The sequence below is a fragment of the Vidua chalybeata genome, chromosome 4 (genome assembly GCF_026979565.1).
Source record: "Vidua chalybeata isolate OUT-0048 chromosome 4, bVidCha1 merged haplotype, whole genome shotgun sequence".
NCBI classification, from domain to species: Eukaryota; Metazoa; Chordata; class Aves; order Passeriformes; family Viduidae; genus Vidua; species Vidua chalybeata.
The window spans coordinates 71,096,003-71,115,121 of record NC_071533.1 but is presented as its reverse complement, the minus strand read 5'-3'; the positions used below and the strand labels follow the sequence as shown (position 1 = coordinate 71,115,121).

The 19,119-nt window shown below is 49.3% G+C and overlaps 1 protein-coding gene across 1 annotated transcript in view; it reads left to right on the top strand.

Moving 5' to 3' along the window:
* The window catches only part of ZNF638 (zinc finger protein 638), a 58,218-nt gene extending 41,988 nt beyond the window's left edge, over positions 1-16,230 (top strand). Inside the window, exons 16-23 of the mRNA XM_053941651.1 lie at positions 3,153-3,278; positions 8,471-8,520; positions 10,015-11,218; positions 11,645-11,710; positions 12,727-13,591; positions 13,806-13,898; positions 15,637-15,755; positions 16,090-16,230. Coding sequence (XP_053797626.1) covers positions 3,153-3,278; positions 8,471-8,520; positions 10,015-11,218; positions 11,645-11,710; positions 12,727-13,591; positions 13,806-13,898; positions 15,637-15,755; positions 16,090-16,143 — 2,577 coding nt within the window. The 3' untranslated portion in view covers positions 16,144-16,230. The remainder of the gene's footprint in view (positions 1-3,152; positions 3,279-8,470; positions 8,521-10,014; positions 11,219-11,644; positions 11,711-12,726; positions 13,592-13,805; positions 13,899-15,636; positions 15,756-16,089) is intronic.
* The last annotated feature ends 2,889 nt before the right edge of the window (positions 16,231-19,119 follow it).

The window sequence follows — 19,119 nt, the reverse complement described above, 5'->3', positions numbered from 1 at the left end:
TTTTTTCCTTGGGTTTTTGCCCGAGGGGCTCCGGGAGCCGCAGCTGCTGGTGGTGTGTGAGGGTGCGCTTCGGGAAGGTGGAGCACGGCAACCGCCGCCGGGTACTGCCCAGCGCCTGAGGGAAAAATCAGCTTTTTGTGGGGAAGACTGGGGTTTGCAGGGAAAAAAACCCTGGGAATCTTTGGGAGGATTTTGGTGGATTTTTTATGGGTTTTTTTGGGAATTTTTTCTTGGGTTTTTGGCCGAGGGGCTGCGGGAGCTGGAGCTGGTGTGTGAGGGCTGCACTTCAGGAAGGTGGAGCACGGCAACCGCCGCCGGGTACTGCCCAGCGCCTGAGGGAAAAATCAGCTTTTTGTGGGGAAAACTGGGGTTTGCAAGGAAAAAAAAAAACAAAAACTGGGAATCTTTAGGAGGATCTTTGGGGATTTCTTGCGATTTTTTAGGGAATTTTTTTCTTGGGTTTTTGGCCGAGGGGCTGCGGGAGCTGCAGCTGGTGTGTGAGGGATGCGCTTCGGCAAGGTGGAGCACGGCAAGCGCCGCAGGGTACTGCCCCTCGCCTGAGGGAAAAATCAGCTTTTTGTGCGGAAAACTGGCGTTTGCAGGGAAAAAAACCCTGGGAATCTTTGGGAGGATTTTGGTGGATTTTTTATGGTTTTTTTTGGGAATTTTTTCTTGGGTTTTTGGCCGAGGGGCTGCTGGAGCCGAGCTGGTGTGTGAGGGCTGCGCTTCGGCAAGGTGGAGCACGGCAACCGCCGCCGGGTACTGCCCAGCGCCTGAGGGAAAAATCAGCTTTTTGTGTGGAAAACTGGCGTTTGCAGGGAAAAAAAAAGACTTGCGAATGTTTGGGGAGATTTTGGGGTATTTTTTATGGATTTTTTTGGGGATTTTTTCCTTGGGTTTTTGCCCGAGGGCCTCCGGGAGCCGCAGCTGCTGGTGGTGTGTGAGGGCTGCACTTCGGGAAGGTGGAGCACGGCAACCGCCGCCGGGTACTGCCCAGCGCCTGAGGGAAAAATCAGCTTTTTGTGTGGAAAACTGGCGTTTGCAGGGAAAAAAAAAGACCTGGGAATGTTTGGGGAGATTTTGGGGGATTTTTTATGGATTTTTTTGGGAATTTTTTCCTTGGGTTTTTGCCCGAGGGGCTGCGGGAGCCGGAGCTGGTGTGTGAGGGCTGCACTTCAGGAAGGTGGAGCACGGCAAGCGCCGCCGGGTACTACCCAGCGCCTGAGGGAAAAATCAGCTTTTTGTGGGGAAGACTGGGGTTTGCAGGGAAAAAAACCCTGGGAATCTTTAGGAGGATTTTGGTGGATTTTTTATGGGTTTTTTTGGGAATTTTTTCTTGGGTTTTTGGCAGAGGGGCTCCGGGAGCTGGAGCTGGTGTGTGAGGGCTGCACTTCGGCAAGGTGGAGCACGGCAACTGCCGCCGGGTACTGCCCAGCGCCTGAGGGAAAAATCAGCTTTTTGTGGGGAAAACTGGGGTTTGCAGGGAAAAAAAAAAAAAAAACCTGGGAATAATTGGGAGGATCTTTGGGGATTTCTTGCGATTTTTGGGGGGAATTTTTTTCTTGGGTTTTTGCCCGAGGGGCTCCGGGAGCCGGAGCTGGTGTGTGAGGGCTGCGCTTCGGGAAGGTGGAGCACGGCAAGCGCCGCAGGGTACTGCCCAGCGCCTGAGGGAAAAATCAGCTTTTTGTGTGGAAAACTGGCGTTTGCAGGGAAGAAAAAAAAAAACTGGGAATCTTTGGGAGATTTTGGGGGATTTTTTATGGATTTTTTTGGGGATTTTTTCTTGGGTTTTCGGCAGAGGGGCTGCGGGAGCTGGAGCTGGTCTGTGAGGGCTGCACTACCCCGTGCTCAGCAACCGCCCAGCGCCTGAGGGAAAAATCAGCTTTTTTTGTGAAAAACTGAGGTTTCCAGGGAAAAAAAAAAAAAAGATAATTTTTGGGAGGATGTTTTGGGAAATATTTGGGGTTTTTTCAAATGTTCGATGATTTTTTTTAACACTGGGTGATTTATTTTTAATTTAATGGGGATTATTTGGATTTTTATTGAATTTTGGGGGTTTTTTTATGGATTTTTTGGGGGAATTTTGGAGGGTTTTTTTAAATTTTTTGGGGCGGTTTCTTGGGGATCTTTTTGGAATTTAATGGGGATTATTGCGATTTTTATTGAAGTTTTAGGGGATTTTTGAGGTGTTTTTTTGGGGATTTTAAGGGGTTTTTTTAGGGGGATTTGGGGGGAGTTTTGATGATTTTTTGGGGGCATTTTGATGGGATTTTTTGTTTATTTTTTAATTTGTGGGGGATTGTTTTTTAATTTTGGGATTTTTAATGGGATTTTGGGGAATTTTGGAGAAGTTTTTTTTAAATTTTGGAGGATTTGTTTTGAATTTTTGGTGTATTTTTTGGCAGATTTTTTTGGTAATTTTGAGGTATTTTGGGGGAGGATTTTTTGGCAATTTCTTGGGATTTTTTGGGAAATTTTGGGGGATTTTTTGGCAATTTCTTGGAATTTGGGGGGGGATTTTTGTGGAATTTGGAGAGAATGGGAATGGCAGAATTGATGGGGTTTTTTTAGGATTTTCTATGTTTTGGATCAAAAAAATAAAAACCAAAGGAAATGGTTTTTAAATAAAAATAAAAAAAAAACCCTGAGGAAAATGTTTTTAAATACCAAAAAAAAAAAAACAAATCCCAAGAAAAACAAGGGAAATACCCTTTAAATCCCCAAAAAATGCAAGAAAATGTTTTTTAAATCCCAAAACCAAAAAGCAAAACCCCATGGAAATGTTCTTTAAAATTCAAAGAAAATATCATTAAAATCCCAAGCAAACAAGGAAAATGCCCTTTAAATCCCAAAAAATCATTCAAAATGTTTTTTAAATCCCAAAAAACCCCAAGGAAAATTCCCCAAAAACCCAGAAAATACTTCGAAAATCCCCAAATCAAAGAAAAATATCTTTTAAATCCCAAAAAATCCCAAAAAAACCAAGTTACTTCCACCTTTAGGACCCAAATTAGGACATTTTAAGGTGACTTTTAACCCTTTTTGCACCTGGAAGGTGGAAACGAGCAAGAGATTCCAGCAGGTTTAGGATTTCCCTTTATTTTATCCAGAAATTAAGGAATTACCAGGATTTTTTTTTTTTTTCCCCTCAGGCCATCCTGCAGCTGGACAGCCCCAAATCCGCGCGCTCCATGCACAGCTTCCTGCAGCAGTATCCTTATTCCATAGGGGAGCACACACTCACCTGCTCCTTGTCCTCCCACAGAGACCTTCCTGAGGTAAAAATTCCACGTTTTCCACCATCTGGGGTTTTTTTTAGGGATGGGAGAACCTTCCTGCAAAAATGGGATGGGATTTCCTTCAGGGTTGGGATTTTCTCCCCTCAGGGATGGGAGCTTTTCCTGTCAGGGTTGGGATTTTTTCTCCTCAGGGTTGGGATTTTTCCCGCCAGGGTCAGGATTTTCCCTCAGAGTTGGAATTTTCCCTCAGAATTTGGGTCTTTTTCCCTCAAGGATGGGATTTCCCTCAGGGTTGGGAGTTTTTCCTGTCAGGATTGGGATTTTTCCCGCCAGGGTCAGGATTTTCCCTCAGAGTTGGAATTTTACTTCAGAGTTTGGGACTTTTTCCCTCAGGATTGGGATTTCCCTGGGGGTTTGGGATTTTTTCCTTCAAGGATGATATTTTCCCCTCAGGGATGGGAATTTTTCCTGTCAGGATTGGGATTTTTTCCCCTCAGGGTCAGGATTTTCCCTCAGAGTTGGAATTTTCCCTCAGAATTTGGGTCTTTTTCCCTCAAGGATGGGATTTCCCTCAGGGTTGGAATTTTCCCTCAGAGTTTGGGATTTTTTTCCCTCAGGGTTGGCATTTTCTCCCTCAGGGCCGGGATGTTCCCTCTGGGTTGGAATTTTTCCTCAGGATTGGGATTTTTCCCTCAGGGTTTGGGATTTTTTCCTTCAAGGATGGTATTTTTCCATCAGGGTTGGGATTTTTTCTCCTCAGGGTTGGGATTTTTCCCGCCAGGGTCAGGATTTTCCCTCAGAGTTGGAATTTTACTTCAGAGTTTGGGACTTTTTCCCTCAAGGATGGGATTTCCCTCAGGGTTGGGAGTTTTTCCTGTCAGGATTGGGATTTTTTCCCTCAGGGTAAGGATTTTCCCTCAGAGTTGGAATTTTACTTCAGAGTTTGGGACTTTTTCCCTCAGGATTGGGATTTCCCTGGGGGTTTGGGATTTTTTCCTTCAAGGATGGTATTTTTCCCTCAGGGATGGGAATTTTTCCTGTCAGGATTGGGATTTTTTCCCCTCAGGGTCAGGATTTTCTCTCAGAGTTGGAATTTTCCCTCAGAATTTGGGTCTTTTTCCCTCAAGGATGGGATTTCCCTCAGGGTTGGAATTTTCCCTCAGAATTTGGGTCTTTTTCCCTCAAGGATGGGATTTCCCTCAGGGTTGGAATTTTCCCTCAGAGTTTGGGATTTTTTTCCCTCAGGGTTGGGATTTTCTCCCTCAGGGCCGGGATGTTCCCTCTGGGTTGGAATTTTTCCTCAGGATTGGGATTTTTCCCTCTGGGTTTGGGATTTTTTCCTTCAAGGATGGTATTTTTCCATCAGGGTTGGGATTTTTTCTCCTCAGGGTTGGGATTTTTCCCGCCAGGGTCAGGATTTTCCCTCAGAGTTGGAATTTTACTTCAGAGTTTGGGACTTTTTCCCTCAAGGATGGGATTTCCCTCAGGGTTGGGATTTTTCCTGTCAGGGTCAGGATTTTCTCCCCTCAGGGATGGGAGTTTTTCCTGACAGGATTGGGATTTTTTCCCCTCAGGGTCAGGACTTTCCCTCAGGGTTGGAATTTTCCCTCAGAATTTGGGTCTTTTTCCCTCAAGGATGGGATTTCCCTCAGGGTAGGAATTTTCCCTCAGAATTTGGGTCTTTTTCCCTCAAGGATGGGATTTCCCTCAGGGTTGGAATTTTTCCTCAAGGTTTGGGACTTTTTCTCCTCAGGGTTGGCATTTTCTCCCTCAGGGCCGGGATGTTCCCTCTGGGTTGGAATTTTTCCTCAGGATTGGGATTTTTCCCTCAGGGTTTGGGATTTTTTTCCCTCACAGATGAGATTTCCCATAGGATTGGGATTTTCTTCCCTCAGGGTTGGAATTTTTCCCTCAGGATTGGGATTTCCCTGGGGGTTTGGGATTTTTTCCTTCAAGGATGGTATTTTTCCCTCAGGGTTAAGAATTTTTCCTGTCAGGGTTGGGATTTTCTCCCCTCAGGGATGGGAATTTTTCCTGTCAGAGTTGGGATTTTTTCCCCTCAGGGTCAGGATTTTCTCTCAGGGTTGGAATTTTCCCTCGGGGTTTGGGACTTTTTCCCTCAAGGATGGGATTTCCCTCAGGGTTGGGAGTTTTTCCTGTCAGGGTTGGGAGTTTTTCCTGTCAGGATTGGGATTTTTTCCTCTCAGGGTCAGGATTTTCCCTCAGGGTTGGAATTTTACTTCAGAGTTCGGGACTTTTTCCCTCAAGGATGGGATTTCCCCTCAGGGTTGGAATTTTCCCTCAGAGTTTGGGATTTTTTCCCCTCAGGGTTGGGATTTTCTCCCTCAGGGCCAGGATGTTCCCTCCAGCTTGGAATTTTTCCTCAGGATTGGGATTTTTCCCTCAGGGTTTGGGATTTTTTTCCCTCAAGGATGAGATTTCCCATAGGATTGGCATTTTCTCCCCTCAGGGTTGGAATTTTTCCCTCAGGATTGGGATTTCCCTGGGGATTTGGGATTTTCTCCTTCAAGGATGGTATTTTTCCCTCAGGGTTGGGTTTTTTTCCCCCTCCGGGTTGGGATTTTTTCCCCCTCAGGGTTGGGATTTTTTTCACCTCAGGGTTGGGTTTTTCCCCCCAGGGTTAGGATTTTCCTTCAGGATTTGGATTTTTCCCTCAGGGTTTGGGATTTTTTATCTCAAGGATGGGATTTCCCTCGGGATTGTTTTTTTGCCTCTCAGTACTGGGATTTTTCCCTCATGGTTGGGGTTTTTCCCTCAGGGCCAGCATTTTCCCTCAAGGTTTGGGATTTTTTCCCTCATAGTTGGGATTTCCCCCTCAGGTTTGGGATTTTCCCTCAGGGTTTGGGATTTTTTTCCTTCATGGTTGGCATTTTCTCCCTCAGGGCCGGGATGTTCCCTCAGGGTTGGAATTTTTCCTCAGGATTGGGATTTTTCCCTCAGGGTTGGGATTTTCCCCCTCAGTGTGGGGTTTTTCCCTGAGGATTAGGATTTCCCTCGGGGATTGGGATTTTTTCCTTCAAGGACGGTATTTTTCCCTCAGGGTTGGGACTTTTTCCCTCAAGGATGGGATTTTCCCACTCAGGACTGGGATTTCTGACTCAGGGTTGAGATTTTCCCTTCAGGGTTGGGAATTTTTCTTCAGGATTAGGAGTTCCCTCGGGGTTTGGGATTTTTTCCTTCAAGGATGCTATTTTTCCCTCGGGGTTGGGATTGTTTCCCCTCAGGGTTGGGATTTTTCCCCCTAGCATCAGGATTTTTTTTTCCCATTTCCCCCCCTTTTTCCCTCTCCCTGCAAGGGGCTCTGAGGATTCCCTGGAATTTTCCCTTCTCCAGGTGAACATTCCCAGCTCTCCCAGCCTGGCTCCCTGGGAATTCCATCCTGGCAGCTCCCATTCCCTGTTCCTTTCCCAATTCCATTACTTTGGGATCCCATTCCCAGCTGGTTCCACCTCAAGTGCCAAAGGAATCAATCCCTCCTTTCCATCAGGAAATCATATTCCAAGTGCTTTCCCATCTCTTCCCATCCTAAATTTCCCTAAATTCACAATAATCCCTCTTTTTTCCATATTTTTTATCCTCAATTTGTGCCAGAGGAAACCTCCAAATCCTGAAGTTTTTCCTCAACTCTAAAAATCCTAAGGAATAAACTCCCTTCAAAAGATGATTCCTGAAATCGCTCCTGGTGAGGGAACACCCCTCAGGGATTTGTGGGAATGCTGAGGTTCAAATCCACCTTTTTAGCTTTTCCCTGGGTCTGGGAGTGAGGAATTCGGGAATTTTCATGCTACTTTTAACACTTCAGGGTTTGATTCCTGAGATTTTCCTGGAAATGTCTGAGTTTAAAAGCCCTGAAATGCCAAAAAAAAAAAAAAAAAAAAAAAAAAAAGGGGGAAATTCCTGGAAGGAGAAGGAGGAATCTGGGATAAATCCTGGATTTTAGGGATAGGGAGTGGGGGGGTTATAGGGAATGGTTGGATTTTAGGGATAGGGAGGGGGTTTATAAGGAATGTTGGATTTTCAGGCTTAGGAATGGTTGGATTTTAGGGATAGGGATTGGAATTTGTAGGAGTGGTTGGATTATAGGGATAGGGAATGGTTGGATTATAGGGATACGGAATAATTGGATTTTTGGGATAAGGAATTGTTGGATTTTAGGGATAGGGAATGGTTGGATTTTTGGGATAGGGAATGGTTGGATTTTTGGGATAGGGAATGGTTGGATTTTTGGGATAGGGATAGGGAATGGTTGGATTTTTGGGATTAGGAGTGGTTGGATTTTAGGGATATGGATAAGGGATGGTTGGGTTTTTGGGATAGGAATGGCTGGATTTTTGGGATCAGGTTAAGGAATGGTTGGATTTTAGGGATAGGGAATGGTTGGATTTTTGGCATTGGGAATGGTTAGATTATAGGGATAGAGTTAAGGGATGGTTGGATTTTTGGGATAGGGAATGGTTGGATTTTTGGGATTAGGAATGGTTAGATTATAGGGATAGGGAATGGTTGGATTTTTTGGGATTAGGAATGGTTGGATTTTAGGGATAGGGTTAAGGAATAGTTGGATTTTTGGGATAGGAAATGGTTGGATTTTGGGGATTAGGAATGGTTGGATTTTAGGGATAGGGATAAGGGATGATTGGATTTTTGGGATTGGGAATGGTTAGATTATAGGGATAGGGAATCATTGGAATTTTGGGATAGGGATAGGGAATGGTTGGATTTTAGGAATAGGGAATGGTTGGATTTTTGGCATTGGGAATGGTTGGATTTTTGGGATTAGGAATGGTTGGATTTTAGGGATAGGGATATGGGATGGTTGGGTTTTTGGGATTGGGAATCATTGGAATTTTGGGATAGGGATAGGGAATGGTTGGATTTTTGGGATTAGGAATGGTTGGATTTTTGGGGTAGGAAATGGTTGGATTTTAGGGATAGGGAATGGTTGGATTTTAGGGATAGGGTTAAGGAGTGGTTGGATTTTAGGGAGCTGATCCTTCTCCCTGTGCCCCAACTCCATCCTGCTCCAAACCCCAGCGGCCCTGGAGGAGGGATGAACATTCACTGGTGGAATTCTCATCCTGGGAATGGGATTGGGAACAATTCCCTGGAGTTCTGTCGTCCCGGTGCCTCCTTTGGGGTGGTGGGATGTCAGAATCCCACCCTGATCCCTCTGGGATTGGGAAATCCTGACCTGAGGCTTTGTTTTCCAGGCTGAAACCGGGAAAAGGGAAGTGAAGAGAGAGGATGGGAGCAAAGGAAGGTACGGCCTGTGAGAATTGTTGGGAATTGTTGGGAATTTTATCCATTTCTTTTCCCTCTTGGAATGTTTATCCATGATTAGGGATTGCTGAGCCTCCCTCCAGCTGTGTCTTGCTGCTCCTCCTTCCCAATCCATGTGCTCCAGAGCCAAAATATTTGGGATTTGTTAAAAATTCGTGGAAAAATGGGGCGAAATCCCAATTTTTGTGGAGTTTTCCTTCCCCTGCTCAGGTCCTGGCTCCTCCCGTTGCTTTTATTCCATCCTGCATCTCTTCCCTCTATCCCTGCCTCTGGAATTCCTCTTCCCAACTGCTGAATTCCCAGAAATTTTTAGGAATTTTTGTTAAATATGGCTTTGATCCCTTTTCTTCTGTGATTCTAACTCAGATTTCTGAATGAGTTTTGTTGTTAAAACCCCAAAACTGTGTAAGGACGATCCTAAGGAATTCCATTATGGAAAAGCTCTGTATTCCCAGATCTCATTTCTTTCCTTGTCATTTCATAAAACTGCTGAATTTTGGGAGCATTAATTCCCAAATGAATGGGAATCTCTTCTTCACAGCCACATCTTGATTCCAGAAAAGTGGAATTAAAATTTAAATGTAGAATTAAAATTAAAAAGTGACTTTTCCATGAATCCCAGCTCCTGAAAAGTTGGAAAATCGACATTTTTCCCTGCTCCACACATTTTCCACATAATCATTTTGTTCCATTTCTCAGGGAGCAGAAAACAGCTAAATTATTATTTTAATTATTAATGATTTTTCTGAAGCTTTAATTAATTAAACTCCACTCCTGGGCTCTGCCTTTCCCAGGCTGTGTTTCCCATGAATCCCAAGAGTTTCCCATGAATCCCAGTAGAAAACAAACTGAGCACAGCCAGAAATGTTGAATTGATGGGAAAATCCCTTTGGATTTTTGGGGGATCCTTTGGAGGATCCCAAATCCCGCTCTCCTGGACAATCCTGGTTTTTTTCCAGGTTTTGGAGTAGAAATTCCCTGCTGGGATTCTGCTGGAATGGGCGGGTGCTCCAGGCACAGCCATCCCTAATTCCAGCGCTTCCCAAGCTCATCCTGTGGGATTCTTTCCTTCAGGGAAGAGTCTCTGGAATTCCCTGGAAAGCTCCATCCCGTGGCACCTCGGGCTGTGTTATCCCAGGGGGGAAAACAGGGATTTTAACCCCAAATCCAATCCCAAATCCAAACCTGCTCTTTTGGGATTGGGCACTGCAGACAGAGCAAAGCTCCTCTAATTCCCTTATCCAGGAGCTTGCCTTTTGTTTGGTTCCATCCCTCTGTGGGATGGAAATTTTCCAAAGCCTGAGGTCTCCAAAATGTGAATTATTCACCTCAAGTTGTCGCCTTTTCCCACAGAATTCCCAACCTCATTTCCTGATGCTCCAGGAAAACTCCCACCGGTGGCATCCAGAGCTTTCTGAGGATTCTGGAATTCTCCCCCCATGGTTTGATTTCTGTTTCTTTTAAATGCTTTTAGCTCTGCCTTGAAAAAAATTCCAGAGGCATCGGGAACGGTGCAAAAAACAGCTGGAAATCCATCGGGAGAGGCCAGGAAAGGCCAAATTCCCACCCCAAATGTCCCGGAGGAGATTCCAACGGGACAACTGGAGATTCCCGAGGCGCAGCCAGGAGGAGCAGCGAGGGAATCGCCCTCAGGGATGGACGTGGAGGGATCGGATCCTGGAATTCCCGTGGATCCTGCTGGCAGCAAATCGCCCGGAGCGAGGTCGGAGGAGAAACCGGCGCCGCTTTCCGGAGCGGGGAGGGACGTAGCTCGGGATGAGCCGGAGCTGGAAATCCAAAAGGAGGATGAGGAACCCTCTGCTCCCGCCGTGGAACCTCCGGAATCATCCAGCAAGGCGATGCCGGCAGCCGGAGGAACGCCGGGAGCCATCCCTGGAACGTCCCCGAGCTCGGAGGAGGCTCCCACGGTGTCACCCGCTGTCACCCAGCCCAGCACGGAGCCGGCTGCTCCGGAGAAAACTCCTGTTCCCGAGGCTGGGAAAAGCAGCCGTGAAACGTCCACGGAGAGGAAAGCTGTCCCAAAAACTGTGGAAGCTCCAGGGAAAAAACTGGATGTGACTGGAGCAGAGAGAGAGGCGATGGCGGAGGAATCCGTGCTCAAAATCAGGGAAAATCCGGGGAAGATTTGGGGCAAGGCTGGGACAGGGCTGGAGAAAACACCTGGAAAAACACCATCCAAGGGTGGGGAAAACTCTGGGAATGCTGTTGGTGAGATCCGCGTGGGAAATTTGGTTAAAATCCCACAAAATAAAGGGATGGGAGCTGCAAAATCCAACGTAAATCCCACTGCATCCCTGAAGGATTCTTGCATTGGGAAAACCCTTTTGAAGGCAGTGGTGTCCGTCCCAGACATCCTGAAGCAGAGAATTCCCATCAGGATCACCGAGCCTTCCCTGGGAAGAGCTGGGGAGCAGAAAATCCCTCCCAAAGCAGGGCTGGAGAAGAAAATCCCACCCAAAACCACGGCTCAGCCGGGAACTGGGAACAGCCAATGGAAAGGGAATGGAAACTCCGGAGTGGATGCACAGGGAGACGGCGGGAAGAGCTCATCCCAGCAGGAAAAGGATTCCCAGCTGGAATCTCGGGCGAGTTCGAAGCAGAGCCAGCAGGGAGAGAGTGGAGCAGCTGGCACGAGGGAGGATCCCAGCGGGAATCAGGTGAGGAGGGCAGGAATGCCCTGGTGTTCCCTCCCACTCTGGTTTTCTGGGATCGTCCCTTTCCCTTTTCCATAAATCCCGGGGCCACCAGAGGTGCTGCTGGGCAACCTGGTCCTTCTAGCTGCACCACGAGGGTGGAACTGGTTGGAAAATCCTATGGAAGTTGTTCCAGAAGTGAATCCAAACTGAATTCCTTGGAGCAGCTCCAAGTGGGAATAAATTCCGTGTCCTCTGCGGAGCTGGAATTTGCTTTTCCAAGCCCTGCACAGATGGAAATGAGGCTCCTGAGCCAGGTGTCACCTGTTGGTGGCAAATCCCTGGAGCCGTGGGGACATCCCAGAGCAGCTCCTTGATCCAAACAAAGCTGTGCTCAGTGAGGATTGGGATTTCCTGGGATTTCATGGAATTTTTTGTCCCATTTTGCAGGCTCCTGGTGGGAGTGGTGCTGCAGCTGGGAAAAGCGGCACCGGCAGCGCTGGAAAACAGAAGGAGGTAAGGATGGAAAACTGTGGAATTAAGAGGATGGAGTGTATAGAAAAGGGGATTTTTGACATTCCAGGGGGTGGGATTGGATGGGATTTAAAGTCTTTTCCAACCCAAACCATTCCAGGATTCCATTGCATTCCTGCTCTTAGGAATCTTTCCCCTCTTCCCAAAATGGGATCACCAAATTCCTGCCCTTTTTCTATCTGGTGTCCATGGATCCCATGGGCTCTGGGGTGCTGGAATCCCTTTGGATCCATTCCCTTTGGATCTCTCGATCCCTATCTCCAAACTCACGGAGCCGGGACCGCCAGGAAGCCCCAGCTGGGATCAGATCCCATAAATCCCAGTTTCCCAGCTTGTGTTAAATATCCATGAAAATGTGAGGGTGGGCTGGAACATTTTGGCAGAAAAAGTAACAAAATTCGGAATTATCAATGGAAGAAATCAGAGGCATCATTCGGGGTGGGGCACTTGTCTCTTTGGACCCAGAACTTTGAATTGGCAGGAATTTTATCCCTTGAACTTTATCCACTGAATTTCATCCATTGAATTTTATCCACTGAAATTCATCCACTGAGTTTTATCCGCTGAAATTTTCCCACTAAATTTTGTCCACTGAGTTTTATCCATTGGCCTTTATCCACTGAACTTTATCCGTTGAATTTTATCCACTGAATTTTGTCCGTTGACCTTTATCCCCGTGGATTTTATCCATTGGTTTTTATCTGCTGAATTTCATCCGTTGAATTTTATCCATTGACCCTTATCCACTGAATTTCATGCATTGAATTTTACCCATGGAATTTCATCCCCTATTGTTCCACTGTGATTTTTCCAAAGGACTTTGGCTTCCCGAACAAAACCTGAGTTAATTTAAATTAATTACTCAGCACAATGCTGCCATCTAAGCCCTGAACACATTTTTTTTTTTTCCACCCTCAAATTAAATTCGGGGTTATTTTTTGGATCCAGCATGTGTGGATGCTCCCGCTGGAGATGACAGTTAAACATTCCATTCCCAGGAGGAAGAGCTCTTCCCGTTTAACCTGGACGAGTTCGTCACGGTGGACGAGGTGCTGGAGGAAGCCGAGTCTCCGGTGATGCCGCGGCGGAACCCCCCGAGGGGGAAGAGAAAAGAAGCTCCCAAAGCCAACCCTTCGGAGCCGGCGTCCAAGAAGAGGAAAGGGAAGAGTTGCGGAGCCGAAGGTGAGCTGTCCTTTGTCACCTTGGATGAGATCGGGGAGGAGGAGGACGCCCCGGTGCCGCTGCCGGGCGTCGACCCCCGGGGCCTGGTGGTGGTGGATGAGGTGGTGGAAGAGGAGGAGCTGTCGGACGCGGTGAAGGACCCGCAGGCGCTGCTGACGCTGGATGAGATCTCGGAGCAGGAGGAGCCGGGCTCCCACAGGAACGGGCCCCGGGTGGAATTTGAGGAGCGGGATCTGAAGGCTGAGCCCTTGGTGACCGTGGATGAGATCGGGGAGGTGGAGGAGCTGCCCCTCAACGAGCCCGCGGAGCTGAGCGCCGCCGAGGAGGGAAAAACCAATCCCGGGGATTGCGCGGCCTCCCAGGTGCCCGATGATCCCAACGCCTTGGTGACGGTGGATGAGATCCAGGAGGACAACGAGGACAATCCTCTGGTGACTCTGGATGAGGTTAACGAGGATGAGGATGATTTCCTGGCCGACTTCAATCACCTTAAAGAGGAACTGAACTTTGTTACAGTCGACGAAGTAGGCGATGAGGAAGAAGAAAACACTTTCCCAGGGAAGAACCCACCCGAGGATGAAGATGACGAAGATATTGTTGCTGTTGCAGGACCAGAAGAAATGGGAATTCTAGGAGATACAAATCCAGAGGATGAAATGGCTGAAATCTCCAAGCCAAAAGGTGAGGAACATCAAGGCCAGCTTGGACGAGGCTTGGAGCCACCTGGGCTGGTGGAAGATGTCCCTGGCCATGTCCTTTAGGTGCCTCCCAACCCAGACCACTCCATGGTTCCATTCCATCATGCCATGATTCTGTTCCGTGATTCCGTTCCATCACTCCATGATTCTGTTCCATGATGCCATGACTCCATCCCAACATGCATTTCTGTCTCCAGCAGCTCAGATGGGATCAGAAGATGCAGAACCAAAGTCTCAGCAGAAGAAAACGACTTTTCCAGGTGTCCCCAAGACGCAGAGCACTCCCAAAGGTAAATCCAAAGGAATCCCCTGAAATGCTCCAGGTTTTCCTGGCTGGAAGATTCTTTCCTGCCCGTTTGAAAACTCCTCCTGTGCTTCACAACCACAGTGAACCTCAAACTCAGGGCCCAGAATCCATGGTTTTTCTTGGCTCCTCCAAATCCATGTTTAACTAGTTGGTTAAACTTGGAAGCCTCTCATGGAAAGTTTTTTTCTGGAAATTTCCAAATCCGGGTGGAATTATTGATTATTAGTGAGGTACAGTGTGGTGTCTCCTGAGGGTTCCCATCCTGTGGTGAGTTTTATTCCCAACATTCAGTGTCTGGAAAGGAGGGAATTGAAATGGGGGTGTAGGGATGTAGTGAATTCCATGGGGTCAGGAATTGTTCCAACTTCCATGGGGTCAGTCCTTCAGGAACTGCTCCAACATGAATCACCTCCATGAAGTCTTTCCTTCAGGAGCTGCTCTAGTGTGGGTCCCTTTTTCCATGGGATCAATCCTTCAGGAACTGCTCCAACTTCTGTGGGGTCAGTCCTTCAGGAACTTCCTGAATTTCCATGGGGCCAGTTCTTCAGGAACTGCTCCAACTTTGGTCACTTTTCCATGGAGTCTTTCCTTCAGGAACTGCTCCAACTTTGGTCACTTTTCCATGGGGTCTTTCCTTCAGGAACTGCTCCAATGTGGCTCACTCTTCCATGGGATCAATCAGTCCTTCAGGAACAGGCTGCTCCAACATGGGTCACTTTTCCATGGGGTCAATCCTTCAGGAATTGTTCCAACTTCCATGGGGTCAGTCCTTCAGGAGTTGTTCCAACTTCCATGGGGTCAGTTCTTCAGGAACTGCTCCAACATGAGTCACTTTTCCATGGAGTCAGTCCTTCAGGAATTGTTCCAAGTTCCATGGGGTCAATCCTTCAGGAATTGTTCCAACTTCCATGGGCTCAATCCTTCAGGAACAGGCTGCTCCAACATAGATCACTTTTCCATGGGATCAGTTCTTCAGGAACTGCTCCAATGTGGGTCACTCTTCCCTGGGATTAATCCTTCAGGAAGGTGGGTTGCACTTCCATGGGGTCAGTCCTTCAGGAATAGACTGCTCCAACGTGGGTCACTTTTCCATGGGCTCAGTCCTTCAGCAACTGCTCCAACAGGGATCACTTTTCCATGGGCTCAGTCCTTCAGCAACTGCTCCAACAGGGATCACTTTTCCATGGGCTCAGTCCTTCAGCAACTGTTCCAACAGGGATCACTTTTCCATGGGGTCAGTCCTTCAGCAACTGCTCCAACAGGGATCACTTTTCCATGGGGTAATCCTTCAGGAACTGCTCCAACAGGGATCACTTTTCCATGGGGTCAGTCCTTCAGCAACTGCTCCAACATGGGTCACTTTTCCATGGGGTCAGTCCTTCAGCAACTGCTCCAACAGGGATCACTTTTCCATGGGGTAATCCTTCAGGAACTGCTCCAACAGGGATCACTTTTCCATGGGGTCAGTCCTTCAGGAACTGTTCCAACTTCCATGGGATTGGTTGCTTTATTCCCAGAAATTTGTGTGTTTATTGGAAATGGAGATGACCTGTGGATTGAAGCGGGGCAGGGACCAGCTTGGGTGAAAAATCTGATTTTTTGGAATGTTTAAGAACTGTGATTTCCCCCTGAGGAATCACAAATTCCCCGGATTTGGCTAAAGGAAGGTGAGGTTGGAATATTTCTTGGAGCTGTGTGTGGTGACTGTGGTGTATCCTCAGCTCTGGACATCCTGGTCCCAAAGGCCGGATTCTTCTGCCAGATCTGCTCCCTCTTCTACGCCGACGAACCCTCCATGATCAACCACTGCAGGACCTCCCTGCACCGGCAGAACATGGAGGTACCGCCCAGAAAAACGGGAATGTCCCCCCAAATCCTTGGATTCAGGGGTGCCAAGAATTCCCCAGGAGTTCACGTTCGATGGGGTTTGGGAATACAGTGGGAATATGGAATATTTTTATTCCATGCCCAGACTGTGGGGAGTCCTGATCCCTGAGATTTGGCCACGTTCCCCTCAGGAGCTTCCCGTGTCGAATCTGGGGGTTTTTATGGGACAAATCCCACCTTGGCCATGGGAGGAGCTGACTGAACCTGGCCCAGGTGTTCCTGGCCCAGGTTTTAGGGGATAATCCTGGAATATCCCTGCAGCACCATCTCTTCTCCCTTCTCCACAGAAATTCATGGCCAAGCAGCAGGACAGCGGCGGGGAGGAGCCGAGCTCCAGGTGATGGAGCTTCCCAGGAGCGACACTTCGGGGCCAGTCAGTTCTGTGTGTTTGGATTTCCTTTGGCATTCGGGGTCGGGAAGGAACATCCATGGTGTAAAAAATCGGAGCTGGGAACAGACTAAACCCAAAGCAGGAGAGGGTTGGATTTGCATCTCCAATCATCCGACGTGGGAGGGACTGTTCCAGGTGTCTCCAGAAAATAAATGTTCTTACTGTATAGTTACCCCAAGGCTTGAGTTTGGGGTCATTCCTTGGGGTTTGGTGACTCTGGATGACACCGGAGATCCAGTCAAGGGAAGGGGCTGGAGCTCCAGGAGCAGCTGAGGGAGCTGGGAAAGGGGCTCAGCCTGGAGAAAAGGGGGGAATTCCTGGCTCTTCAGAACTCCCTGGATTCTTGGAGCCACGAGCTGGGATTTGGTCCCAGGGAACAGGGACAGGAGAAGAGGGAACGGCCTCAGGCTGTGCCAGGTTGGATATTGGGAAAATTCCTTCTTGGAAAGGGCTGTCCAGCCCTGGCAGGAGTGGAGTCCCCATCCCTGGGGGGATTTACCAGCCCTGTGCATGTGGCACTTGGGGACACGGCCAGTGGTGGCCTGGGCAGTGCTGGTCTTGACGGTTTCAGAGGGTTGTTCCCAAACAATTCCGTGATTCCATGAGTCCCAACCTGCCCCCAGCCCTCTCAGTTCCAAACTTGGGAACCCCCCTGGAGCACTCAACCCCTCCTGGTGCTCATTAGCAGCCGACAGAGCCGCAGGAATTCAGGAATTCCTTTAATTCCTTTGCCCGTGGCCAGGGCTTGGAACACCCACTGCCTTTTTGGGGAGCACATGGGAAGCATTTCTCCCCGTGGACTTCAGCCAGGTGGGTGGGAAGGGGAAGCTCAGATTAACTCCTTGGGAATGCTGAACTTCTCTATGGTGGGATCAGTGCCGGGCTCCGTGTGGGAAAGGCCCTGGAGGTCAGGATGGGCAGGGCTGGAGGGCGCTGACCCTGGCACCGATGGTGTGGGCGGGGATGTGCCCCCTGCTCTGTCGCCCTGGGCACAGCTCCTGGTCAAGAAAGTTCTTCCCACTGGGACATCTCTTGGTTGATGAAGTCTTCCCATTGGGACAGTTTTGTGTCCCTTGACGTTCCCGTGACGCTGCTCTGGGTGTCTCTTGGTGTCCCCTCGGCACGGGTTTTGGTCAGTGAATTCTTCCATTTGGGACGTCTCGTGGTGGATGGATTCTTCCCTTTGGGGCATCTTGTGGTTAATGGATTCTTCCATTTGGGACATCTCCTGGTGGATTAAATCTTCCCATTGGGACAGAGCTTTGTATCAAGAATTTGTATTTTTGACTTTCGCTTGGTGCCGTTCTTGGTCTCTTTTGGCTTTTCCTTGGCACGGCTCTTGGTTGATGGATCCTTCCATTTGGGACATCTCCTGGTTGATGCATCCTTCCATTTGGGACATCTCCTGGTTGATGGATCCTTCCATTTGGGACATCTCCTGGTTGATGGATCCCTCCATTTGGGACATCTCCTGGTTGATGGATCCTTCCATTTGGGACATCTCCTGGTGGATTAAGTCTTCCCATTGGGACAGAGTTTTGTATCCCTTGACATTCCCTTGGCACCGTTCCTGGTGTCTCTTGGCTTTTCCTTGGCACGGCTCTTGGCCAATGAAGTTTTCCGTGTGGGACATCTCTTGGTTGAAGAGTTCTTCCATTTGGGACATCTCTTGGTTGATTAGATCTTCCCATTGGGACACACTTTTGTATCCGTTGGCTTCCCCTTGGCACCGCTCTTGGGATCTCTTGAGTTCCCCTTGGTTGGTGAATTCTTCCCGTTGGGACAGATCCTCACATCCGTTGCCTTGCCCTTGGCACAGTTCCTGGTCTCCCCCGGCTTTCCCCTGGCACAGCTCTTGGTCGATGAATTCTTCCATGTGGGACATCTCTTGGGTGATGAAGTCCAGCCATTGGGACAGATCTTTGTATCCATGGTCTTTGCCCTGGCTCATCACTTGGGATCTCTCTGCGTGCCCTCGGGATCCCTGTGGATCTCTGCCGTGTCCCCCTTGGCACAGCCCTTGGGGATCGCAGAATTCCCACTCTTCCTCTCCATGGCCAACATCCCCTGTCCCTGGCAGTTGGGATTTGGCTTCTCCAGAGGGATCCGGGAGCTGCCCTCCTGGGAATGGACCTGAACCCTTTGGGATCACACTGGGATCGGGGTACGGAGCAGCTCCCGCGTCACAACGGGACATCCCGGCGCCCCAGCAACCACAGGGCCCTCTGGAACCTTCTGGAACCTTCTGGAGCCGCAGCCCCAGCCACGCCCGACACCAGGGGTGCGCAGGGGGGGTTGTCCCCCCCGGGTGGCACAGGTGACACTGGAAGGACACTGGGGGCACCCAGAGACACCTGGAGAGGTGGCACCGTGAGAACGTGAGGGGTTCATCCAGGCCAGGTGAAATCCCAGGCTGGAGCGCGGGCTGGGAGAGACTCGTCGGGAGCATCCCTGCGGGAAGGACTCGGGGACACGGGGACAGGGGACAGGACTGTCCCAGCACTGCTCGGTGGCTTCGATCCCGCTCCGGCTGGGGGGTGCGGGGGACCAGAGCAGCTTCCCGCTAGGATTCCTGCCGGGAACAGCCACGGCGCCTTTAAGGCATCTCCAAGCGGGATCTGGCAGCCGCGGGCGCTGCACCAGGAAATTCCTGACATCCCGGGAAGTGCTGAGCCAGCGCGAATCGGGGCCGGGTGCGCCTTGGAGCCGGGAACGGCGCCAGGAGCGGGGCCGGGAATTCTGCAAACCTCGAAAGAGCCGTCACGCGGGGCCGGGGCACGGCCGCCCCTCCTGGGCCCGCGCCAGAGCCTCGACAGAAGGCAGGAGCCGCCTCGGCCCGGGACAAAACCCATCCCAGCATCCAGCCCTTGGAACTGGGCACGGAATGCTCCGGCCCCTGGGCCGGCCCCGCTGTCCCCCGCTCTCC